The 27,922-nt window shown below is 44.6% G+C and overlaps 1 protein-coding gene across 2 annotated transcripts in view; it reads left to right on the top strand.

The window, feature by feature from the left end:
• Window positions 1–27,922, top strand: part of LOC138515668 (C-type lectin domain family 4 member F-like) — a 281,439-nt gene that overhangs the window by 21,411 nt on the left and 232,106 nt on the right. For both annotated transcript variants that reach the window (XM_069630351.1, XM_069630350.1), the window contains exon 2: window positions 13,443–13,571. In XM_069630351.1, coding sequence (XP_069486452.1) covers window positions 13,443–13,571 — 129 coding nt within the window. The remainder of the gene's footprint in view (window positions 1–13,442; window positions 13,572–27,922) is intronic.

Raw genomic sequence — 27,922 nt, 5'->3', positions numbered from 1 at the left:
TCAAAACATAGCATTCTCCTCACTCAGCAAGGTTGTTTCTCTGTGCCAAGGAGTAGCTGACTGTCTGTCAAAGGGCAGTTGTTATCATAACATTTCATACTGTGTTCTCTTCAAAATCAATTCTCTCTCCACACACAAGAGCTAGATTCATATGGACAGACACAAAGCAGATTTTCTAGTGCCTAAAAGCACACTATAATGCTATAAATGACAAGTGTATATAATCACATGGCTCTCAGCAAATATTGAACCATAATAGCTTAGACCAAAACTACAGCGCTCAAACATAGCCTATTCTAGATGAATTCAAAATGAATGCAGGTATGAATAGATGAATAATGAATGGATTAGTGAATGGATTAATCTCATGATAACTATCATCGATAAATGCAGTTTCACACCCTTCCTGTGGCCTTTCTTCAGGCTTTTGGTACAGTTAACTGATGGGTGAATGTCTCCCTTCCCCTGGCCTTTCTCAGGCTTTTGGTACGGTTCAGCAACTGGTGGGGATAGGTCGCCTTTGCCCTGGCCTTACTGAGACTTCTATTATTAATATGGGTCCCAGACCCCGGTTGGCAGACCTGGTTTTGCTGGTTTTGCTTCCTTTTCAGGTACTGCGACGAAGAACAGGGATTGTACCTCTCTTCCTCACTCGTACACCTGGTTCACTCGCCTACCAGGTATTCTTATTTACTTAAGGCAGTCTCAGTATATGGATATGAGGGTACTCAGTAATTTTACCAAAAACAAAACATAGTGGTACATTTCACCAAAGTACATTATACCGAAAATATTAGTTAATTATATATGGAGTTAAAATGACTCGGGATCGGGTTTTGGTGGCGTTATAACGGTAGAAAAACCAGTGGCTTGCGGGGGGAACTCCCCAAATTTGAAATTAAATATGAAATTTAAATTAGAATTTTTCAGTATTATGGTCACGAAATTTGGGTAGGTAAAATCGCATATAACCGGATTTGGGTGCCAGACCCTCTTCCCGGGTTTCCCGTGCTTTTCCAGTCTTTCCCAACAGCCCTGGTACCTTTGGGTTCAACGCTGGGCCATAGTTACCAGAGAAAGGAAAGCCGAACTACCAAACAGGGACAAAAAGAATAGTGGACCTAGGCCTGATGCGGAATTGGGAAACTGGTATTCTGCGCATTGGAAAACTAGGACACATAGCCATATTCAGTCACGAGCAAAAGAGAAAAGAGCCTATGGAAATCAAGCTTCTAAGCCCCGACTCCAGGACTATCTTCTGGAAATGGCCTCAGTGCCAGAAGAAGATACATCTACAGAGCAGGACTGTCTCCTACATCTGAGTCCCTAATAACTGCAGCCCATCAAATCCCCATGTTGGGAGGTCTAATCCACAGGAGAAATTGATCGAAGTTTTCATCTCACCATGAAGGTCCAGTGGGGACAACAAAAGCATTATTAGATTATTGGAATTAAAAAAACTGCCCCAAAAGCTGATTTAGTATGCCAGAGATAAGGATATCTCTACCAAAGACCAACTAAAGCTACAGGTGCTAGAGGAAGATGTGATATTACCCAGGATAGTGATGCTAGGCTTCCGGAAAAGGTATTTATAGGTACACAGTTTACAACATACTACGAGCACCTAAAGACCATGCAAGATCGACAAGTAAAGAACGGAAAATAACATCACACCAGGTAGCTAGAAAGCCTGCAGATAGTGGAGACGTAGAAGAAGGGTTGGATGTATGTGACAGGGGCAGGGACTTGACCCTGTCATTGGGGACAAGGGATCCCAACTGGGCAGAAACTAGAGCCAGTCCCATCCCAGATGTGGGGTACGAGAGTCGGGTGTGAGGGGCAGTCCCTGAACTCCCTTGTTGTGCCCTGTGTCTAGTACCAATACCTTGGTACCCTTTTTGATCAAACAATGCCTCCCGACAGATTTTATGGCCGGAGTTGTTTTTCTTTTTTCAGGACTCCAAGAACTAGAATGCCTAGCAGTCACCCAAGAAACAAGCCATCTGAAGAACCAACAAAGCAGTCCGAATTCAAACTGAGAAGCACCAGTACTCAACAATACTCATGCCTCGCAAACCAAGTATCACTTACTGGGGCTAAAGTGGGCAAATATTATCTGCCAGCAACAGAGATTAATACTAATTCTGCACGCGGGAAGGCATAAGCTAAGAGGGAGCTTTAATGATTCTCATGTGATGACCCAACCCTGGACTAGATGGAGATTGAACCCCAGAGTCAGGTGCGGAGCAGAACCAAAGGAGGGAGACATTCAGAAACAGGAAAATGAAGATGTAAAAGGTACATAGAAGCTTGGCAATGGAAAATCTGTTCGGGTGATATCAGGATGTGTGGACGAGGACCTAGAGGCCAACAGAAGGATGAAAGGTAGAGTGGAGTCCTGATGAGTATTTGGTGATGCTGGAGGTTATTTCAGGGGAGGTGTTGCAGTGGTACCAAGGTAGGAAGAGGGAAGCTGTAAGCGGGCCATTGGGTGTGACAGTGAATGTAGTAGACATTGGGTGACAGGGTTATGAGAGAGTGATTGTGAAAGGAGAGTTGAAAGTAGATGAGAAGTCAAGGAGAGAATGGGGAAGCAACAGATGGGAAGGAAGAGAAGCAGAGAGAGAGAGCGCGAGTGCGGGGTAGAGAAGGAGGGAGAATTAGAAGTAGGGAGATCGGGGAGAAGAACAAACAGGAGAATGTGAAATTGAAAGGAAGGGGCACAATACAACATCATTCTGACGATCTTCTGAAGTGGCAACTTGAGTAGGGAGCCCTCAGGAAAGTGGTTCGATTGACAAAATAGGAACATTTGTTTGTCAAAGTTTGGCCTTTTTCTTGAAACCAAATCAAGTTGGAGCAAATTATTTTAAAAACATACTTTCAAAGTGTTTGCTTTACGAATAAGAAGTTAAGACTTTCGCAGTTAAATTCTTTTTAAGTAAACACAATTTAAATCATATATATTTGGTATTCCAAAAATAAATCATAAATATTTCTTAGGGTGAAAAGAAGCACGTATTATGTTATGCTGTGTTATGTTATCAGAGCTTGGTATAGCACAACTATTACCGGAGGTATCTTGGCGCTGTTAATGTATACCCCATAGGTTAATCAGAAAGAATTTAGATTAGTTTATTATTTATATCGCGTGCCGAGCCCTGGGGCTTCTGGGCACTTACAACAAAGTTACAGGCATACAAGGTTTACAGCAACAAAAAGTGTTAGTCGACCAAAGGTTACAGAATAGGTCTATTATGCAACAAAAGTCAGGTAAGCGCATACCAGGTTGTCCGTGGTTACATTTTGGACAGGAGTACAAGTGGATAGAGATGTGAACAGACAGCTGGGATAGAAAATAAGGCAAAAGGCATCTGAGATCGGTATAGATGTGCGGGGAGCTGGTTAGTGTTTTTTTTTATCGAAGAGCCAGCTCTTAACTTTGGCTCTGAAGGTCCAGAAGGAGGGTTCCATTCTGAGGGTTAAAGGGAGAGAGTTCCAGCATTTGGCGGCAAGAGTTGGGAAACTAGCTCCTCCAGATCATTTAAGTTTGTATCTCGGAATGGTGAGGCAATGCGAGTAAGGGGTTCTAGTAGGTCTCTCTGGTTGATGTTTAGAGAATTTATCCGATATGTACTTAGGGGCATTTGTTGGTGATGACTAGGGTGCGGAGTGAAATTCTGTCACGCACCGGAAGCCAGCAGGCGTTCTGTCTGTGACTGGAGATATGGCTGGATTCAGGATGCTTAAATCTGATCTTAGAGCATTATTTTGTAAGACTTGAAGTCTGTTAAGGTTCTGTTCGGAGGAGCCTAGTAAGAGGGTACTGCAATAATCAATCTTAGATAGTACTAGAGAAATGGCAAGCGTAGTGCAACTGGTGGGTGACAGAAATGCTTTGCATGCATTGATCAGTTTGTAGGCTGTCATTGATGAGGTGGCACTCACTTGTTTCTTGAGTGAGAGGGTAGAATCAAGATACACTGGCAGAGTTTTGATTTCCTTAGCCACTTTGATGGAGTTCCCATCAATATAGAATGCTGAATGTCGGGGGTCAAGTTCCTTTATTCTAATTTGTGAGCCAATGATTAAAAGCTCTGTCTTCTCTTCGTTGAGACAGAGGCTATGGTCTGCCATCCATGCCTGAATTTCCAGATACATTTAATTGATCCATTTAGAGTCATCCTCATAACACCCTGTCAGAATAATGAGAACGTGGGTTTCATTGGCGTAGTTCGTATATGTAACGGCCAAGTTATCATGACGGTCAAAGAGGAACTTTGTAAAGATATTATGAAGCGTAGGGGAGACACACAAGGCTTGTGGCACTCCACAGTGGATGGTGGTGGGGTTCGCTGAGGCAGAGGGAGCGAAGACCCTAGTAGTTCTATTGTATAGGAATGATTGTATCCAATTAGAGGCATCACTGGAGAAGGCAGCAGCTGTGGTCAAGAGGTCTGTGAGGATCTGGTGATCGACAAGGTTGAATGCTGCAGAGAGATCCAGCAACAGGAGGATGGCCAAGTTACCTTTATCTTTGGCCCCGTCCATTTGGATTTTAAGGTCAAGGAGGGCAGTCTTGGTTCCATGTTTTGGCCTGAAACCGGATTGTCTGAGCCTGAGTATATTCTTAGCCTCCAAATGTTGCTGGATTTGGAGGTAAGCCACTCTGTCTAATATTTTTAAGAGGAAAGGGACAGTGTTAATAGGGCGGTAATTAGTTGGGATGTTAGGATCTAGGTTTTTTTTATTTTAGGTGGAGCATGACCCATGCCTCTTTGAGGTTATTGGGGACTGTACTGGATTTGAACGAGGAGTCGATCAAAGTGGCAATGAATGGTGCCAAGTCCTTGGCGCCTTCCTGAATGATGGTGGCAGGACAGCAATCTCCTTGGCATCTTGAAGGCTTTAGACCTCAGATGATGTTTTCAACTTTGGATGGTGAGACCGGTGAGAAGGAAAACGGAGGGCAAGGAGGGACACGATAATCAGGCGGTTGACTAGAGCAAGAGCTACTGTCCAAGCTGTTCTTCTTGGCCAGTAGAGAAAGAGAGTTAGCCATACAGATCAGTGCGGGCACAGAAACGTTTTTAGAGTGTTACCAAATTTAAAGTAGTCACCAGTATGCCTCAAAGCCAAGGACAGGCATTCCAGAGTCGAGGCCCTGCCACAGAGAACGCCCAGCACCCCAACCATGCTTTTTTAATCAGAGGTACACATAGACGATGTAGAGGAGAAAGTCGATGCTTTCTCACTAGTTCCCACCCCCTCACCACCATCATATTGGAACAGCAGGAAGAGAGCAGTAAATGGGACCCAATGTATTATTCCAATCACGCATTGAGTTCATGAGAGACGTTATGCACTCAGGCATCCCTACACAATTTATCCTCACACTGAAAGTGTGGAAGGATGTCAGCACGCAGCAATGGACATTATGGAATGTTAAAATGAAACCTGATGAGGACACAGTGATGTCATGAAGAAGATTGATAAACCGATATGAACATACTTTAGGAGTAACAATGTAACTGATGCGCCAAGAGAAACATGTACCAAAATGTAAATGAATCATGAATACGAAGAAGAAGTAACTTACAGGTCAATAACTGTAAATACGCAGTAAACCAAGCTAGAAAGGCAACGTATATAAGCTTGCTACAAAGGTTTATATAATGTGGTTAGGACGGCCATGATAGCAAAATGGCCACCGGCTCATGTCAGATTCAACCAAACTACCTGAGAGACAGGCCGGGGGTGCAGAATCAGGAGACGGGGAAGAAAAGCTCTATGTGCAAAAAGATGGTGAATCTGTTGGCCCAGGATCAAGGGTGCTATCTCAAGGAACAAGCGCCGAGCACAAAGGGAGGCAGACGGATAAGCTCAGAATATGAGATATATTTCTCATAGATCAAAGAAGAAGAAACATCTGCAAGAGCTACTTGTTGGACAGTTAAAAGTGTCTGAAGTTCATATGAGAGAGTGAGCAAGTCCCTAGAGGCCAAAAGGAGCAACAGCACCCTGCATAATTGAATTAAAGTACAGTAAATAGAAGGTTGAAATGGACAAATGTGTGGTCTCTTCACATGAGAACTTGAAGAAGAGAAGATGGGTTATTCATTACGCCTAAACTGAAGATATTGTTGTGCTCACACTCCCTTGAATGTTCCAGAAGAGTGAGCAGGCTACAAAGTCAACTACAGATGGAAGACTTTGGCTTATGGCCTACCGATGAGAGATGATGCTCTATTTAGGAAAATGGGGAGTAGTCTGATAGGATTCAAACACCTAAGTTTTGGTTTCCTTACGCGCTGCTAATGAGTCGAAAGTCCATGGTTGTGTGGGGAAGCCAACCAATCAGTGGGTCTGAGGGACAACCTAACATACAATGTTGCAAGGACCAATCCACTGCCATCTTGTCTGCTATAATCAGTACTGTACATGTTTAGAGGTTGTTCAAGGAGTGCCCTACAGGTAAGTGTTAGCTAATGATGTACTAATCCTTATATGTTCTATAAGCAGATATGTTCCCTTAACCAATCCCTCCCTTCGATAGGTTTTGTATTTTGACACATAGAATGACGTCCTAAATTATGCATACTGGGGTATAAGACCTCTGTATAATCAAGCTGCTATTTATGTGTGCAAGCCGCATTCCGATGTTTGTCAGGTCTCCCTACTTTATGAACTGAGAATAAAGTAGTACTTTTCCATACTCATTGTGTCTGTCCGTTTATTTGGTCTGTGGTCCTTATTGATAATTCCATCTAGCACAAGAGACGCTTCAAGCGGCTAGAGCACAACAAAATGACCAGCGGAGTGCAGTGCCCTACCAGTGGCATACACAGAACTCTTCTTTTCTCAGATACAAGGCCCCCCACCCATTTAGTGCATGGCGAGTGAAACATAGACCCTTGAACTTCACTCTGCCTTCCATAGGAAGCAAGTGGAGTTTAGTCAGAATTGGAGAGGCATGGTAACATTTGGGAGGCCTTCCATCAACCGGGTTGCTGAATTTTTAATGAGCTGTAGCCTTTGAAGGTTTGTATTTGGGCTGGTCCAGTAGTGCGGCATTGCAGTAGTGCAAAGTACCCATGACCGCACAAGCAACCAATGGGCCCTTCATGTTGACAGGGATTAGTGGCATCAGTCTTTTCAAAGGTCTCAGCTTAAAAAAGCCAGAGCTGTGTCTGCCACTAATCTGTACATCAGGAGAAAGAGTGGCACAGATCTTTACCCCTAGATGTTAAACTGATACGACAGGTATGGGGAGGTTATGGACAAAATGTATCGGTCCATCGGGACCAGGCATGTGGAGAGCCAACCACCGGTACCTCAGTCTTATTTCCATTGTGCTTGTGCCAGTTTTGGCTCATCCAGGCACCAATATTTGCCACGCACCCTCACATGCAAGATGCTGCTACCTCGAAGTTGGCATCAACTCGAAGAATGAGCTGGGTATCATTGGCATATGCTTAAAATTGGCAGCCATGATTTTGTATCCGATCAGGGAGAGGGTGAACATAGAGATTGAACAGTAGGGGCGAGATTGCAGAACCCTGCAACACTCCACAAGACAGGACCACAGGAGCTGATTTGAACAGGGGAAGGGACACCATTTGGGAGTGGTCAGATAAACAAAGGTGTTAAGTTACTCCAGGGCTGCACCGGTAATTCTGACCTCCTTGAAGCACTGACACAAGATGGTATGGTCTATAGTGTCAAACGCTGAGGATACATCTAACAGAATGAAAAGCCCACCTCATCATGGTCTCTGATTCTGGCCAATTCATCCATCACCGTCACCAACACAGCCTCCATTCCCATCAAAGTGACATTGGGATATCGAGGAGGTGATCTCAACAGAAAACAACTCCAACGTGAGGTACTTTGGATAGACTTCTTAGACTGTATTCAACCAAGAGGAATGAACTGCAAATCTGATCTTATGTGTTTTGTTTAAACAATTCAACCCAGCTGGTCACACATGGGTGGGTGGTTTTCTTGTGAAATAATAGGCATCTGAGCCCTGAAGACGGATCCCTGTAAATCCGAAACACGTCGGAAAAACATTTTCATCCAAGAAGCCTATTAGATGTGTATTAAGTATAACAAGTCTGTGAATTCTGTCCTGGATTTGTAAAGGACTGTGGTAGTGTGAAATGTTAACACAACCATTGTTATGCCTTTTTTTACATTCATTTCCATAATCACACTTGTGAATTCCCATGTACATATGTGAAATCATGTACCAGTCTTTTTGTTGATTAAATTTGAATATTCTTGTATAAGTTTACTTGTATTGTGAACAATTTCACGAACCTGATTAGTATTAAGGTATTTGATGAGCCTCACTTGGTTCACTAAGTAACATTTACCCATTGAATGATTTTTGTACTAAGAGCATTCGATCTTGTATCTAATAGTCAAAATACTTGTGACAAAATCCTATTGTGATATTTTCCCCACAGGAGTACATCATTGGGTCACCTGTTAGGGTCTAAGAGGTTTAGTTTGCTTTTTCTTCTTCCCACAGTCTTGGGTGGCCTTAAGACTGTACGGCCCATTTGCACCTGAAATACATTTTTACATTTGTACTTTTCTGAACACATGGTCACATATGCAAATTTACACAACAGCATATATAATTACTCAGCAGTGCCTCCCTAATCCCCCTCACCCAAGTAATAGATTAAAACACATCTAGACAGTGGCTAACTAGAGACCGACCATTGATTAAAAACCCATGTAGCGCAGGAAGAGGTGTGGGACAAGTTAAAGCTGGAGAATCACCAGTCCAATGTCTCGGCCACACAGTGTCAGGGGGAGCCCGATTACAAAGCGTGGTACTTGTGTAATGATAGAGATCAGACTTACCAACAAACTTAAATCCATACATAGAATGAGCAGTAGTGTGTCAAGCTCAGAGTCCGGATGGGTACCAGACGGGCACATATTTTATGCGCATTAGGCATGTGAACACCTAAATGCAGAGGAAACGAATCAGCTGACTTGATGAGTGCTGCCTAAGTAGAGATGAAAGAAATATTCTGAGCATCCGGTGTGGGAAATTAAACATTTTCATTGACACACACCTAAAACGGGCAATACAAACCATTAATAATCTTTTTTAACACGCTTATTACTGGAGACCAGATTCAAAGCATGAGACTGGGACTCAAGCCTACACTGTCTTGCTTCCAAGACAAATGTATTGCCCCTTCCTCTCCTCTATCTCTCTCTCCACCTGTGGTGTTCCACAGGGGTCTAATATTTCTCCCTGGTTGTTCAACAATACCTGGCACCTCTCGCCCACTGCATTGCTGCTCTCTGCTCTAACTTCCAGTGCTATGCGGATGGCAATCTGCTTGCTTTCAGGCTCCCCTCTGCCACCTCTTCTCCTTCTCTTATCCCGGATTGTCTGTCTGCAATCCAGGAGTGGTGTGCCACCAATGATCTCTGCCTGAATGCCAGTAAGACAGAGATCCTCCTCATTGGCACACCTGCACCTTTCTTTCCTGCCACTCTCTGGCTGGCCTCCCCGGGCCCTCTTTCTGCTCCCACCTGTTAGGCTAGGAACCACTGGGTCATCTTCGCTCTCCACACTTTCTTTCTCTCCTCACATCTCTGACATCTCCAAGAAGTCAAACTATCAACAGCACCTCCTCAGAGGTATTCTTACTTTCCTCTACTTCCCCCAGAAGCTCTCTTTCTCCAGAGCTCTGGTTCTCTCTAGGCTTCACTACTGCAAAAGCCTCTTTTTAAATCTGAATGCCTCTACTCTCTGTCCTCTGCAACTCATCTAGAACAGAACTGGGAGACTCGTTCTTGGACTCAAGCCTATGGATCGTATCTCTCCAGCCCTCACATCTCTCCATTGGCTCCCCGCTAGGCCCTGAAGACCCTCTGCATATGGAAACTAAGGCAGAATCACCATATACTAGTGATACGACAGACACAAGGTTCGATTTTCCAACTACTATGGTTTATTGCAAAAATATGCTGAGTCAGCCGACTGGGTCTAACGTCTCGCAACGTGTGTCATCGAGACCTCGTGAGACGCAAGAGAGCAGACATCATTCAAACAGTTACATATATAGCAAAAACAAGCCTTCAAGGCACATCAGAACCGCCCATAATGTATCTTCTTCAGCTAGGGTTCGGTGATTGACAATTATGACAAATATGACACATTATTACAACTTTCTTAATCTATTATTCATAGCAAGAGTTGCAGACATAGTTCTTTATTATACAGAACATAAAGCACTTGTTCAGCAAGGAAATTGTGTTTGCGAGAGAGACACATTTCAAAGCATGTTATCTACTAGTTTCTATTCGTGAACTAGGGGTCAGCCTGTTCTAAGGAAGATCCGCGAAGGAGGACCGCTAATAGAGTATAAATCATACTTTAACTGCATGTTTCTACAGCTTTAGTGAGACAGGCCGGCACCTGGGCCGCTGATTAAATGCAATTTCTGCTTGCTTTCAAGGACTCAGTGAAGGAGGAAAACAATGTATTTCTGTACTGTTTGGCATTCCTGTATGGGCTGATCTTTCAACATGCAAGCTGTGGCCTCGTACCGTGTATGAGCTTTCAGAATATAATACGTTTTTCAAAGCATTTTGACAGAAAGGAAAAAAGCAAATGGCGGATGTTACACAAGATGGACGCCCTGTGGTTATACTGACAATTCTTTGTTTGCGATGTTGGTCATACGATGCGATTGGTTTTTGGCCAACATAATATACCTTCTATACTTAGTTAGGGTCGTTTCTGGACTTACATCCCGGTGGCTGCAAGGATCAAGTTCAAGACCCTCTGTATTGTCCACAAGGCCTTCTGGGGCCTAGGACCACAATATCTCCAACTCTCTCTTCGGAAGTATCTTCCTACTCGAGCTCTTCGTTCCTCCACTTACAACTCCTTGAGGGTCAGTCGCTTTTCCAAGCAACAAGTTGGGGGCAGATCTCTCTTTTCAGCTGGTGCCTCCCTCTCGAGAAGCCTCCCTGCCTCTCTGAATCTTGAGTAGAACCATCTGAAGTTCTGGAGGCATCTCAAGACTTTCCTCTTTGCTTCTGCCTTCTCTCCTCCTCTCCCCTGCTGATCTCCTGCCGATATACTGCACTGGTCACCTGGTTACCCTCTGAACTACGGGCCCAGTCCCTGCCCTCCCAGCTGCACACCTGCACAGCCTCCTGGCACCCCTGCACTTGGGTCTGTATCTGCATCCCTACAGTCTCCTCTACCTGGAGTTATTAAACACTTGTTGTCTACACCTAAACTTGCACTGCTTCCTGCTGGTCGCACTACTTGTTCTTTGATGTTTGATCCTGTGCCTTGCACTTACACCTCCTCCTCTTCGGCTGGCACTTTTCCTTTTCCCTCTCCCCTGCACTTGAGCAATCCCAATGTCACTAGGCCTAGTATGATCATTGTCATGTCCTCCCTTTGTTTCCCCTCCCTTGCCTCGTCGCATCTTGAAACACTTGTGTTTGCGTTATAAATACCATATCATATCATATCATATCTATCCTCCCGGACCAGTGTTGCCTCATTCACAGCAATGGCTGTCACGGCAGCTTGCAAATCTTCCATTACAAATCCATGGCCACACAGACACTGAACACCCACTAGGTTCCCCTACCACTAGCCTAGACCGGGTTTTACTCCAAATGATTTATTTGATTTGAATATGTGTTCAGTGATGGCCCTAGCCAGATGGTGTCGGACTGCTTGACAAGGTTCAATAGTTCAAGCAGTGGGAGTTGAAACAGAAGTTACAAAATGTTTTCAGGGTAGAATAGGAAGATAAGGACGGATAGGTGATGGAAGAGGAGGAGGAGTGAGGTCGGATTAGGTGTGGGGAAAGAGGTATGTTTTCATACTTTTTCAGAAAGTGGTGATGGAGCGTACAGTACATATCAGAATTGGATGCAGGACAGTGGGATGGTGCCGAATCATGATAAGACAGAACTGATGGTCGTCGGCACTAACTGGTGGAGAGGGTTCCTAAGAAAAAAGAAGCTAGGAATCTGAGTTCAAGCAACTCCAATTTACTTCAGGTGCCTAGAGCCATGTTGTCCTTGGTGAAAAAAGTGCATTTTGGGTGGCTGCTCCGGAAAGATGGAATGCTATGCTCCGGGATTTGAGAAGATGTAACTCTTTTGAGACTATGGGCTTCATTCCGAGTCACGCGGTAACCTGCCAGTGCTCCCGCCGGGTTGCCACTGCCCTCAGAAGAAGTTACCAGCACCTGACCTCCCGGTGCCACCGACTCATTCCGAGTCTGGTGGTGGGAAGTCAGGCGCTGGTATATTTGTTAATCCCCATTCCCATAGAGTCCAGAAGGACTCTATGGGAGTGGGGACACAGAAGCATTGGAACCGTTGCTAAGGGTGCCGGTGCTTCTGTGAGCAGTCTGCCGACCGTGGCCACTGAGCCGGCAGGGTCAGATCTGTCAGGCACAGCAGCCTCGACAGGCAAACTCGTAGTATGCCGGTACGGAAACCCTTGTTTCCAGACCGGCAAACTTATAATGAGGCCCTTTGCCTTTTTGTTTAAATAGGGTCAGCTTGGGGGTTTTGGGTGGATTATGAGCACTGTTGTTGGGGTTGTTTGTTTTTTTGTTCTGTCACCTGTGGTAAATTCTTTTCTCCTCACGTCCATATGCCCTGGGCATTTTTGCTTTGCGCATTGATAAATAATTAAAGTAAGTAAAGTGTGTGCATGTTAGTTTGCAGAGTGGAACGTGCACTTGCTTGTGTGTGGGGGAAGCGTTTCAGTGTGTTGTGAAGTGCAGACAGGGTTTGAAGGTGGAGGTCTTTATATACAATGCAGAGTGAGGGGGCGAGGGGAAGAGGCACCAGTAAATCAGGGGGTCATGAAGACAGGCTTTACCACAGAACAGAACCTGGGTTCCCGGCAGACCGCCAGAACCTGTGACCCATGCTGCCAATGCTTTACCTTGTCGCCCTCACTGGTTCCTTGTCACCCCAACTGCTAAGAGCATACGAAAGGAACTCCTTTTCTATGTGCATGGTGGACATCTTTGTTTGTAGGTTTTTAAAGAAACGCATCACCTGCAGTGCATGCAAAACAAATTGCCTTAAAAAAAGCTATTAATGACCTTGATCGCGTCACTGGCTGCTAACAGCTATATGTACCTCCCAGTGCAGCTTTACCAGTCGGTAACAGTTAAGTTGAGTAACCCACATTAAGGCCCTCCCAAACTTGGGACCAAGGGCCGTTACTGGCTGGTAAAGCCCCACTCCTCTTCGGTGCCTATCGCTTAAATATTGATTCAGAAAGTACTGTGCAGTAAGAAGAGACAACTACAACTAATTGTATCTATATAGAGATACAAATATATTGGGAAACTGTGCGAGCTCATTTTTCTTCAACATTAAAAGTTAAACTACTAAAAACCTTCTCTTTTCAGTACGAGGCTTGCAGCGCTACGAGGACCCACAGCCAATACGTCATATGAAGGTTACAAGAAGACTTGCCATTGTTTCAATTATTCTGAGTATACTGATGTCCATCTCATTGGTCGCAATGATTGTGCTGTGTAAGTGACCCTATATTTTCAAAGTGTACATCTTTTGTATGTCATACAATAAAAGTAAAGTTATGTAGTATATCAAGACAGAAAATGTTAACAGAATAGCAAAACAAGGAATGTTTACAGAAAAGCAAGGCAAGGCAATTCATGTTTACATAATAGCAAGATTGGGCCTCATTACAAGGGTGGCGGTCCGGAAACAAGTGTGCCGGTAAACTCACTGGCACCCCTGTTTCTGGACCGACACACTTAAGTCTGCCTGCCGGGGCCACTGCGCCCAAGAGGTATGACCCTGCTGGGCACAGCGGCCTCGGCAGGCAAAGTTGCCATGGAAGCACCGGCACCGTTAGAAACAGTGCCGGTGCTTCCGAGTCCCCATAGGATTCCATGGGAATGGAAACTTACAAAATCCAGCACCTGTCGTCCCGCGCCGCCAGAACTTGTAATGTCCCAGTGGCACCGGGAAGTCAGGCACCAGATTCGGTGTTATGGGTGGCCGGCAACCCTCAGTTGGCAGCGACGGATTACCTCATTACGACTCTGGCGGTTGTAGGGTATTTTGTGTAGATTTGGGGCCTAGCGATATTTTCTTACCACCAAGAATAAAAGTAATTTAGCAATAATCACTCCTTGCATTTAGATTGGGTTTGGTATTATAGTGATATCGTGGCTATGCATTATTTCAGTACACAGATACATTTAGTTGGTATGCATTTTGTTGTGGTATAGTGATGAGCATAATTTCTTTGCTTTATTTGTGGCCCCAACATACAAAACCCCTTTCTTTTGTTTAGACTGTTCTTGTGATCTCTAGAGGCCTCAGTCTTCTACATTATTCAAGAACACCACATTTTCATATGGAGTGCCACTTATGGCTGTTATCACTGATTTATCTACACCAGTGAGCTATGCTTCCATAAAGTATTCACTATAACATGTGGTATAATCACTAATTTATTTACATTAGTAAAACTATTTCCAGAGGCTTCTCTCTCTGCTGACTCATGTACGTCCAACAGACTATCAGATTGTGTTCCACTCAGAAGTCACACACACATACACTGAGTGGAACCACGCACACAGCTATTTATAATTACTCATAACATAACTTTTCCCACATGGGATGCTTGGCATATGTTACATAATAATATCCCCTTTCATCAGGTGATATGGGCTAACTGTACCAGAGAAAAACAGAAGCAAATAGAAGCCTTTACACGGATTGTGATTTACATCAGTTTCATTTCAAAAATCATACATTACCAGTTTTCCGAGCAAGTCTTTTCTAGAATAAACATAAGAGAAGCAATTGCAAAATACATGGCATTTCATTAGATTCTTTGCAACAATAAAAAGAACAGTGCATCAGTTGACTTGCATTTCTGAATAGCAACATTAGAATGCAGCTATCGCTACGCTGCCTGACTGAAATAGCTTTCTTTCACACACCGCATTCTCTCTTTGTGTAAGATAATTACCAGCAAAATTGTAGCAGATCAGCATGCAAACTCTCTGGACAGGTTGCTTTCTTTAAATGGCTCAGGGCTTCCTTTTAGAGCACCCGGCAAGGACATGCAGTTCCAATCTGCACTCTTTGGTCCTCAAGCCGGTGCCAATTGATTGGAATCTCCAGCCTGTGAAGGTCAGCAGTACACTGGAACGACGGCCCTCAATCAGGCAGCCCCACAGCAACTCCCGCCAAGTCCTCACCGAAGCTGTGTAAAAATGTCCACTGCCTTTCTTCCTCCCCGAGATGCACCAAGAGACCTCTGTTACAGCCCTTCATGTGACGTGCATCCAATAAAAATCTATCATGTCATACCCTCCTTCCTCAAACAATAGCTCACTTATTAGTAAGAAACTGTATCCACTAATTTCCTGCTTATTCGAGTTTTGTTTCTTTAGCAAGGACCGTGAAAAGCACAGAGAAAGAGAAAGGAAAGGAAAAAATTCTGAATGTCCGTTTAAAATGACTTTCAGCCTGCCTCATTTTGCACTTGGAGAACACATTATGATATTAATAAGTTAAGATCATGTTAGTACTGTTAATTATATTAGTTCATTAATCCTCTAATGTGTCTCCTGCAACAGAGGCATTTCAGGTGAGAAAAAGAAATATGGTGCGTTTTTAAATGTGAGAAAATGATGTGTTTTTGACTGAGTAACCTGTCTTCATTTACATATGCATATGTTACACCGACAACACATAGCTTGCTGTACCACGTTATAGCAATACATTGATCCCATGCAGTGGTGCTTCACTCCAAAAACACGCTATATATTGATCCTATGTAGTGGCGCTGCGCTCCAAAAACACGCTAAATAATCCTACATACCCCCTCCATTTTCTGAGAATTTTGGCCATGGTCCAAGCCACAATTGGAAGAAATCCAACTTGCCCCCTTTCTTCTTTTAACATGTAGCAATCCAACAAAATCAGTACTCATATGTGAAGAAATGAAATTGAAAAGTCACTGTTCAATCATCATAATATCAAAATTCATCTTTGAGACCATCAGTTCTTATAAAATATTTTACATTTCTCTTCCCAATGGAAGTGTCCATAGTCCAGTTTTTTAACTTTATGCTTGAAGTTAATCACAAAACAATAAAATAAAACAAATAGTTAAAATAAATAATTAACATAACAGATTAAAATAATTAATTAAAATAATAAATACGTGGAACTCCATACTCCGGGACACTTGTCTGCCTCTGATATGTCCCGACCGGCGATGTCACATCATTTGGTTCATTCGAGTGCTCTTCCATCTTGGCACTCTTGGATCCTTTTTCCATAGAAGTCATCTTTTCTTTGGCATTCCGGTTATTTTGTCTTCACTTCCACCCGGAGGCAGGCATCATTTGATCTTCTTCCAGGGGACTCCAAGACTCCATCGCCTCCCGTGTCCTCTGGTCCCGTGTCCTCGAAGTACAAATATGTTTATATTCTAAATCAAATAGAAAAGAAACAAATTAAGTATATAGCACAATACTAACTTCACCCTTTTGCCAAAAATAAAACATGCTTTGTAAAATATTTCGCCCTTTTTCCTCTTGCTTTCTGAAATTAAACGTAGGTTAAAGAGAAAACAAACATACATAAAACAGCATTCAATATTTAATACATTTTCATTTTGCACACCAACTCCATAAATTTTAGCTTCCATTTTTTTATATATATATTTACATATATTACCGTGTTTATGTGCCATTATCATAATCAACCATCTTTATTTAACTTCTCTGTCACTGCCTCCTGACTGTACCCATTTATTTTACCTTTTTGTGTTCAAGGGACTTTATCTGTTTCTACATGCTCCAGATTTTGTACCTCATGTCTTGGATGACATGGCTTGATTTGGTTTACATGCACAAACTGTTCTGTTGCTGTTTCACCTTCAGTCTTCAAAATTTTATAGACCACAGGAGAGACCTTATCTATAATTCGATATGGCCCCTGCCAGACTCCTAGAAATTTGGAATTTTTCTGTTTACCTTTTCCAAAATGAAATTTATACACCTGATCGCCCACACAATATTCCTTTACTGACGTCTTTTTATCATAATATGTCTTTGTACCGTCAGCAGCTCTTTCTAAATTTTTCTGTACAAAAGCAAATGCATGTTGTAAATGCTTCCTCAGTTCATCAATGTATTCATGAACTGTGGATGCGCTCACAAGTGTTTGCTCATGTGTCTTGTATAGCAGGTGTTGTGGTAACACCATTTTCCTACCTGTTAAAACTTCATGAGGGCTAATACCTGTTGCTTTGGCAGGAGTTGATCTGATAGCCATCAGAACCAAAGGTAAGCGTAAATCCCAGCTGGAACCTGCTTCTGCCACAAATGTCTTTAAAATGTCCACAACAGGCCTATTGCTGCATTCAATTCCACCTGAAGAAGCCGCCCGATATGCGATATGTAGCTTTCTTTTCACACCCAGTATTTGCCATACCTTACTCATTAAAGCACTTGTTAAATGACTTCCTCTGTCTGATTCTATTCTTTGTGGCAACCCAAACCTTGAAAACACATGGCTCACCAGCAATGTGGCTGCTGTTTGCGCACTACAATCTGGTGCAGGAATACACTCAATCCACTTCGACATCAAACATACCATACTTAAAATATAACAGTTCCCCCTACTCGACCTCCTTACGGGCCCTACATAGTCTATTTGCAAATCTGACCATGGAAGAGTTAGGCCTCTTTTCATTAATGGAGCTCTATGCATTGGTGAAGCAGGTTTAAATTGGGCACATACTAGACATCCTCTAGTATATAATTCTACATCTTGGGACATATGTGGCCAATAACCATAATCTTTTAGTATTTCCATTGTTTTCTGTGAGCCTCTGTGGCCTGCAGTTATGGCATCATGTGCATGGTGTAGCATTAACCCTCTGAATGAAAGGGGTACCACCCACTGTATCTGTCCTGTTATGGACTCTCTAATCATGAGACCGTCTTATTCGTTTTTTATTCTTTAATAGCACCCTCAACTCTTCTTTTCCCATGCAATCATTTTCTGTTAAAGGGTTTTGTTCAGGATCTATCAAATGATTATAATAGATTCCCAAAATTCGATCATCCTTTTGTGCCTCAATCAGGTCTTGGTCTGGTGTATCATAACTCCACTGTACCACTGGTTGATCTACCTCCTTTGGTGTTTTAGAATGCGTTACTGCATCAATTTGTATTTCACCCAGTAAATGTTCAATAGGTAGCAATTCTCCCATCACAGCCCCAATTTTAGCCAGGTGATCTGCCTTATCATTTCCCTTCTTATCCTCTCCTGGAGTTTTTAAATGCCCACGAATTTTACTCCAGTATACTGTTAAATCATTCTCTGACACCAATTTGTCTATGGCTTGTATCATTTTTCCATGCTTAAGTGGCTTTTTGTTGAATGTAATCATGCCTCTCGCTTTCCAGCCAGGTAAATATTCCACAAAGCTATTCCGTGCGTAATCAGAATCAGTCACCAAGACAATTTCACTGAATTTATTATCAACTGCAGTAGCAATTGCTTTATAAATGGCTGCCAATTCCGCTACCTGACTGCTCCTAGCACCAATTCTCATCCCTATACTCGGGATACCTTCACACTTCAACCAGACATTTCCTACTCCTGACACTAATTTTTTATCACTGTCATTTTCAATGTGAAAGGCACAACCATCAACATATACAGTTGGCAAGTCCTTGCATGTTTTTTCATCGAAAGCTTTGTGTGGTCATTGTTCAAATTCCTGCAAATTAGGTTCCATTTCTATTTCATTTGATACTGGTTCAGCTAAACAGTCATGTAAATCTGCTATACCTTGAGCAATTGGGCTTCTTTTATTTTGGCCATATCTCACTTCTACAACAAAAAACTTGTAATGCCAGCGTCCATGAAGTGATTCTGGATTGTGCTAGATTGCCTGACCTAATTCTTTTACTCTCTAAAAACTGCAAAGGTTGATGATTTGTCTCAATAATCACCTTTTCTCCCTGAACAATGGGGCGGAAATGTTTTTGCGCCCACTCAGTGGTTAATAGGGCCTTTTAACATTCATTGAATTTAATTTCAACTTGGGAAAATGCCTTACTTGCATATGCAATGGTTTTGTGATTCAAATCATGTTTTTGTGATAACACTGCTGACATACAATGTTCAGAGAAACCTATTTCTATAAAGAAATCCCTGTCCTTTATGGGATATGCTAAACATGGTGCCTTTACAAGACATTCTTTTAATTTAGTCACTGCCTCAGACTGCTCTTTTTCCCATTTCCAGGGTGTATTCAGTTTAAGCAGTTTAGTCAATGGTTGAGTGATTTCAGCATAATTTTCAATGAACTTTCTGTTATAGCCTGTCATTCCTAATAAACTTGTGTTGTGTCGGAGGCGGCATCTGAGAGAAGTGCTATTGTCAGAGGTGCGGCTTGACACGTTTTGACGCGTAGGAGGGTCCTTTCCTCGAATCCTGTATCCCGTTTTTTGTTCGAGTGTGCGGGCGAGGGAGTGAGACAGCGAGGACAACAACGCGGGCGAAAGTGAGGGAGAAGGAGAAGAAGAAGGAGAGGCCCCGGCCGTGAGGAGTAGCACAGGCAAGATTGCAGGTGAGAGCCTAGCAGGGAAAGCTTGGAGGCTGGCTGGCTAGCCGCGACGAGTTCCGGATTTGTTCCGGATTTGTGCGAGCGTGTTAAATATTGCACGGCACGGTGCGGCGGCCCCCTATGGCTCCCAGTGGTGCTCGGTCCCCACGGCCTAACTGGTCTCGGCATAAAAGCAGCTGTGGTACCGGGTGATTGGCTCCTTTATTAAAAGGAGCCTACCTGAAAGAGGTGGTGCGGCTCCTGCAGCATGCCCGCAGGCATAAGTCTGAGGGAGTGCACACGCCAGTCCCTCTACCCTGACGGACCTCTCCCCTTAACCTATCCTCGGAAGGAAGCTAGAGCCATACCTGTGAAGAAGGGGAACTTGCCAACATCACCCAGAGACTGTGGGCCTGGGCCTGGGATCCGGGCTTCGTAGCCCCCTGGCTGACCGACAAGGGGGGATCACAGGAAAAGGCGGGAAATCAATTTTGCATACCTGTCATGATCTCTGCTTCCAAAAGGTCAGGGTTTTCCCAACTCCCTTGGAAGCAGATCCATAACCCAGGTTCCAAGTGCCAACCAGTCCCAATTGGGACCTTTTGGACCCAGTCCTGGCGCCAGTGGCACCAGGCTCATAAATATTCCCAGTCCCAGCGCTGGAAGCGCCGGGCTCATAATGCTTGGGTGGACTTACCTGCAGCAGACCATGCTGCTTACTTGCCTGCCAGTTGAGCCTCTGATCCTCTTCTGTTTGGAACTACTTTTCCTGTTGGGTGGGGCAGGAGCCACTCCCTAGGTATAGAACACTGGAACTCTTCTGGAAAGCAGGAACTCTTTTCTTACCTAGGCGTGGCTGTGGAAGGAGACACCTAAGCACTACAGGAGGCTATTTAAACCACACCCGATGGAGGAATCTTGCTTTGTGTTATTCTGCATCCTCTGCAGCAGAACGCTCATCGTGTCTTCTGCATCTGATCCTGGGCCTAAGGAAAAAGGCTTACCATCCTGAATCCACTCTTCAGCAACACCTATAAAGACAAAAAAGCACAGGTTAGCATTACAGTCTTCAGTGACAGCTCTTCACTTACCTGGTCCATCGGCTGTCACCAACGCCTCGCGCTGCATTCCGACATCTGAAAGACAAAGGCTTACCTACTCTTCGTGCGCTCCGGAGGTCTTCACACTGCATTCCGGCATCTGAAAGACAAAAGCTTACCAACTCTTCGCACGCTCCGGAGGCCTTCGGCGCTTCATCCCGCATCTGAAAGACAAAACAAGGTGCGTTTAAAGACATTGGGGAACTTTAATACTCATTACTCCTTTCCACATCTAACCCAGTGGGTATTCCGGCACCCTGCAGCCGCTCCGAACTTGTACCTGCAAAATAAAAAGACAGTTAGAGCGCATCGTGAAACAGGCAACAAGCGCTTACTTACGTGCTTCCAGGCGCTTCTATTCATCACACGGGCTCCATCTTCAACTCACTTCAGCCCGTCATCCACCATCGCCGGAACCCTGCAAAACAAGAGACATCATTACTAAAGACTTTAAAGACATTAGAATTACTCGAAACCTACCGTTCGTGCAGTAAACGACGGACAGCAGTCCTCTGAAGTCAAGAAGCCTGCTCCCCTTATCCAGTGAAGAAACTGGTTACAGCACCCTGCCCCGAGGCAGATGGAGAGCACGGCGTTCACTTACCTAAGGTGAGAGCGTTAACCTTCGGGGTTCTACAGGAGAAGAGAAAGGGAAGAAGAGAGAGACATTCAATAACCCAGTTCATTAATCCCATATTTTCTATCTGCAGACATCTTACCCTTCGAGTCAGACATACAGTGCCCAGAGGTCCAGCCCAAAGAGCCAGCCGTGTGTTACACATCACCTTTGAAGATACGGTATACGCCCAGTCAAGACCGGCGCCTCTACGGGAATCAGGTGAGCGTTACAGAACACAAAGCCTACCACAAAACTCCCGTCCAGGCGCTATGGAAACCTCGGATACCGACCAACTAGCCCAGTTACTTGGGGAACTAAGGGCAGAAGTGCATGCAGCCCGTCAGGAAACGAACGCTCTTAAGAAGGGAACTGATTATTTCCAAGGAGCGAACAGATGATCTCGCTAGACAATTGCTACAGTCACAAGCCGGACAGACCCCGTTACCCGCATCTGGGGGAAATCTTCCTTCTACATCCTCTATGAATCCAGTGCAGATCAACCTACCTGGGAATGTACCTCTGGCTCCGCCCGAACGATTTTCTGGTGACCCAAAGAGGTTTGCAGTATTTATCAATCAGTGCCGGTTGCATTTCTTATGCCGGCCAGCAGCCTTTCCAACTGATCAAGCTAAAGTAGCTTTCGTGCTTTCGTACCTTAGTGGCAATGCGGCAGACTGGTCGATCCCTCTAGTAAATCAAGATGATCCGGTCCTCCATGATTTTCAAGCTTTTCAGCTCAGTATGGAAAAACTGTTCGCAAGACATTCACAGGGGCAGGCCTTGGACAATGAGCTTCTTTCGTTGCGACAAGGTAATCAAGACCTTTTGGCTTATATTGCGTCTTTCAACAGACTGATAGTGGAAACTCAATGGCCTGAGGACAAAAGGATTACGCTGTTTTATAGAGGTCTATGTGGAGAGCTCAAAGATGTGTTAGCCCAAGTAGTGAATCCCCCACAAGATTGTTCGGACTATATAGACTTAGTCATTCAAATAGATCACAGACTGCAGAACAGGAAGGCCGATCGTTCCAAGTTTGATGCTCGAGTATTTTCCAAACCGCCAACTCCTTCCAAAAGAGTACACTCCGGGGAACCCATGCAAATAGGGGGTCTGAAAGGTCCTCTAACACAAAAGGAGCAGGAAAGGAGAAAACAGTTGCAATTATGCCTCTATTGCGGAAACTCAGGGCACTTTCTTCGAGACTGTCCGGTGAAACCTGCCAAGAAGGCAGTAGGAACTGCAGTTACCAAAGTTACAAACTCTGAGCAGGGAAACGACCTCGCCCGACAAGAATAGAGGTCCTCTTGCCGAGCGTGAAAACCAGTTCCGTGACCTCGCATTTCGTGATACCTATGGTCTTCATTAGCCCTGATAATCCGGATCGATTACATGCAATTGAAGCTTACGTCGACAGCGGTGCCATCGGCAATTATGTGGATCATGAAATGGTTTTGAGGATGAATCTAACCCTTTGTCCCAAGGCTGTAAAGGACGTCATTACTACGGTGGATGGTACGGAGATAGCCTCCGGGCCAGTAACACATACCACTCAAGAAGTGACGCTAGTAAGTCAAGATGGACACCATGAGAAGATCGTGTTCGATGTGATCAAGGCCCCTCAGTTTCAGATTATTCTAGGAATACCTTGGTTAGAGAAACACAATCCTCTGATCGATTGGCGAGCAAGAACGGTCCAGTTTCCAGAATGTGTCTCTACTTGTCACCCTCCACCTGGTGTTGCACTGGCAGCAATTTCTTCAGAGACTCCCCAGTTACCTCCCGAATACCTAGAATACCAAGATGTTTTCCGGAAGGATCAGGCTAACTCTCTACCTCCTCATAGGTCTTATGACTGCCAGATAGACCTGATACCTGGATCTACTCCTCCTTGTAGTAGAATTTATGCCCTCACCGAGCCTGAGAACCTTCACCTTCGACAATACCTGGATCAATACCTGGCAACTGGGTTTATTCGTCCTTCCAAGTCCCCTGCTTCTTCAGCTTTGTTCTTCGTTCCAAAAAAGGAAGGATACCTTAGAACTTGTATAGATTATCGCTCCCTGAACCAGATCACCTTTAAGAATAGATATCCGTTACCTTTGATCCCTGAACTCCTGGACCAAGTCAGAAAAGCATGCATATATACAAAGCTGGATCTTAGAGGAGCTTACCACTTGGTACGAGTAAAAGAGGGCGATGAATGCAAGACGGCCTTCCGCACCAAGTATGGGCTATTTGAATATCAGGTCATGCCCTTCGGACTTTGCAATGCCCCGGCCGCCTTTAATATTTTATGAACGATGTCCTCAGAGAGCTCATAGATGTGTGTGTTGTTGTTTACATTGACGACATCCTCGTTTATTCTTCATCGGAATCTGAACATCGGAAACACGTGAAAATGGTCCTCGAAAGATTGCGTCAACACAAACTTTTCGCTAAGTTGGAAAAATGTGTTTTCAACGTGACTGAAGTTGTATTCTTGGGATTCATATTATCACCTGGCGGAGTGCGTATGGATTCAAAGAAGGTCGATGCAGTTCTCAAATGGCCATCACCATCCTCCGTAAAAGGTGTGCAAAGCATGTTAGGCTTCGCTAACTTTTACCGCAGGTTTATCCCCGAATTCTCTCGAATAGTCCAGCCCATCACTGCCTTGTTAAAGAAAAACAAACGTTTTGAATGGTCTACCGAGGCGGAACAAGCTTTCCAGGATTTGAAGACTAAATTTATCTCTGCACCAATCTTAAAACACCCTCGCCCCGAACTCCCCTACATCGTGGAAACTGATGCTTCAAGCCTTGCCATGGGGGCAGTTCTATCACAAAAGGACCCGGTAACCAATCAGTTGCATCCCGTGGCATTTTGGTCCCGCAAATTCTCACCTCCTGAAATCAATTACACGATTACTGACAAGGAACTTCTGGCTATCAAGTCTGCCTTTAAGGCTTGGCGGCATTATCTGCTGGGGGCCCGACACACCTTTACTGTGATTACGGATCACCGAAACCTGCAATATTTGAAAACCGCAAAAGCCCAATCCTCTAGACAACTCCGTTGGGCATTATTCTTTGCCGAGTTTGACTTCATAATTACCTATCGACCTGGTACAAAAAACGGTAAAGCTGATGCCCTTTCTCGGATGGGAGTGGAAGAACACTTGATCAACCCAAAACCTGTACCAATCATTCCCGAACAAAGAAATCTGGGTGTAATCGCCACACAATCCATAGAGGAAGTTAAGGATAAAGCCAGGCAACTTGTAACTCCAGCAGACATACAGAATTGGCATCTGCAGGGAAAGGACTTTGCAGTAAAAGACAACTTATTGTATTTCCAAGAACGATTATACCTACCCAGCACAGATTTACAGAAAAAAGTAATCTCTTTTTATCACGATTCATTAATAGAAGGACATCCCGGTATAGCCAAGACCTCAGAAAAGATCAAGCGCTACTTCTGGTGGCCGTCTTGGAAAAAAGATATCAGAGACTTTATAATGTCCTGTGGAGTATGCGCCCAAAACAAGAGTCAAAAGGAAAGACCAGCAGGCCTCTTACGCCCTATTGACATCCCACCTCGCCCTTGGCATACGCTTTCTATGGACTTCATCAACGATCTACCTCCATGCTCCGGATACAATACAATTCTAGTAATCGTGGACTTATTCTCCAAGATGGCGCATTTCATTCCGCTCAAAGGCTTGCCAACAGCAGCAACTCTGGCCCGAGAATTTCTCGAAAACATCGTCCGACTGCACGGTTTTCCTTCGGTTCTAATTTCGGATCGAGGTAGTCAATTTATTTCTCATTTTTGGCGAAGTTGCTGTCGGTCGGCTCAAATTGATGTGAGACTATCGACCAGTCACCACCCTCAGACCGACGGACAAACCGAGAGGACCAATCAAACTCTGGAACAGTATTTACGCTGCATGCTGCAACAAACTGAAAAAACTTGGAAAGACATCCTTTGGATAGCTGAATATGCCTACAATAACTCTGTCCATTTGGGAACTGGGAAAACCCAGTTTTTTCTTTTGTACGGCAGTCACCCTCGAACCTCGGAGTTGGATCCCCTCCAAGATCTTGAAACACCAGCAGTAGGCTACCTGCATTCTACAATCACCCAAGCCTTTAAGGAAGCTGTTTCTCACCTTCAAAGGGCTAAAGAACAATACAAGAAAGGAGCAGATCAACATCGGAAGGAAGCCCCTCAATATCAAGTAGGGGATCAAGTCTGGTTATCCACCAAATATCTACCTCTAAAAGGGCCACGCACATTCAACCCAAGATACCTTGGTCCCTATTCCATCACTACCATAGTAAACCCAGTAGCGGTCAAGTTGGACTTGCCCCCGCACATGAAGATACATCCGGTCTTCCACGTCTCTCTATTAAAACCCGTGCAACCTCAAACCCGACTAACTAAATCTCCAAAACCTATCCTAGTTGATGGAGAACTAGAGTTTGAAGTCAAAAGCATTCTGGACTCCAAGATCTCCAAATCTAAACTATTTTACCTAATTGACTGGAAAGGCTACGGCCCCCAAGAGAGATCCTGGGAACCTGCTGAATATGTCCACGCTCCTCGCCTAATCAAAAGATTTCACCGAACATTTCCTGACAAGCCAAAACCCCCGGAGAAGCCCGGTTTGGGAGGGGCCTTGAGGGGGGGTACTGTCATGATCTCTGCTTCCAAAAGGTCAGGGTTTTCCCAACTCCCTTGGAAGCAGATCCATAACCCAGGTTCCAAGTGCCAACCAGTCCCAATTGGGACCTTTTGGACCCAGTCCTGGCGCCAGTGGCACCAGGCTCATAAATATTCCCAGTCCCAGCGCTGGAAGCGCCGGGCTCATAATGCTTGGGTGGACTTACCTGCAGCAGACCATGCTGCTTACTTGCCTGCCAGTTGAGCCTCTGATCCTCTTCTGTTTGGAACTACTTTTCCTGTTGGGTGGGGCAGGAGCCACTCCCTAGGTTCAGAACACTGGAACTCTTCTGGAAAGCAGGAACTCTTTTCTTACCTAGGCGTGGCTGTGGAAGGAGACACCTAAGCACTACAGGAGGCTATTTAAACCACACCCGATGGATGAATCTTGCTTTGTGTTATTCTGCATCCTCTGCAGCAGAACGCTCATCGTGTCTTCTGCATCTGATCCTGGGCCTAAGGAAAAAGGCTTACCATCCTGAATCCAGTCTTCAGCAACACCTATAAAGACAAGAAAGAACAGGTTAGCATTACGGTCTTCAGTGACAGCTCTTCACTTACCTGGTCCATCGGCTGTCACCAACGCCTCGCGCTGCATTCCGACATCTGAAAGACAAAGGCTTACCTACTCTTCGTGCGCTCCGGAGGTCTTCACAATGCATTCCGGCATCTGAAAGACAAAAGCTTACCAACTCTTCGCACGCTCCGGAGGCCTTCGGCGCTGCATCCCGCATCTGAAAGACAAAACAAGGTGCGTTTAAAGACATTGGGGAACTTTAATACTCACGTGCCATTACTCCTTTCCACATCTAACCCAGGGGGTATTCCGGCACCCTGCAGCCGCTCCGAACTTGTACCTGCAAAATAAAAAAACAGTTAGAGCGCATCGTGAAGCAGGCAACAAGCGCTTACTTACGTGCTTCCAGGCGCTTCTATTCATCACACGGGCTCCATCTTCAACTCACTTCAGCCCGTCATCCACCATCGCCGGAACCCTGCAAAACAAGAGACATCATTACTAAAGACTTTAAAGACATTAGAATTACTCGAAACTTACCGTTCGTGCAGTAAACGACGGACAGCAGTCCTCTGAAGTCAAGAGGCCTGCTCCCCTTATCCAGTGAAGAAACTGGTTACAGCACCCTGCCCCGAGGCAAATGGAGAGCACGGCATTCACTTACCTAAGGTGAGAGCGTTAACCTTCGGGGTTCTACAGGAGAAGAGAAAGGGAAGAAGAGAGAGACATTCAATAACCCAGTTCATTAATCCCATATTTTCTATCTGCAGACATCTTACCCTTCGAGTCAGCCATACAGTGCCCAGAGGTCCAGCCCAAAGAGCCAGCCGTGTGTTACACATCACCTTTGAAGATACGGTATACGCCCAGTCAAGACCGGCGCCTCTACGGGAATCAGGTGAGCGTTACAATACCAGTGTGGAACGAGGGGAATCATCTTGCCACGTAAACACCAGCCCTCCCTACACTCACTAGACTGTGAAGCGAAGTGAGCTGTAATATAGACATGCAGCGGGGTAGAAGAGCCCCCCCACTCAATATAAAATCTACGCAAAAATAAGTGTCCACCCATTAAAGAACCTAAAGAGTGCCCAAAGAAAGGGGGAAAAATTAAAAAGAATGCCAAATATGACTTACCGGTGGTGCAAGGGGCCATAACTGAGTTTTTTTCTGTGAATCCTCCCCCTGCCATCAACTCTACAGTAAACGAGGATACGGCAGCACCGACACATAATGGTGGCATCTCCTTAAATACCTCTAACTTCAATGACATAGATAATAACTCCCTCCTAGATCTATGTCTGACTATACAGAGAGGGATGCTGGCA

This window comes from Ambystoma mexicanum, chromosome 6q, assembly GCF_040938575.1.
Source record: "Ambystoma mexicanum isolate Mex_15411 chromosome 6q, UKY_AmexF1_1, whole genome shotgun sequence".
NCBI classification, from domain to species: Eukaryota; Metazoa; Chordata; class Amphibia; order Caudata; family Ambystomatidae; genus Ambystoma; species Ambystoma mexicanum.
The sequence above is the reverse complement of the archived record's forward strand: the minus strand, read 5'-3'. Positions and strand labels throughout refer to the sequence as shown.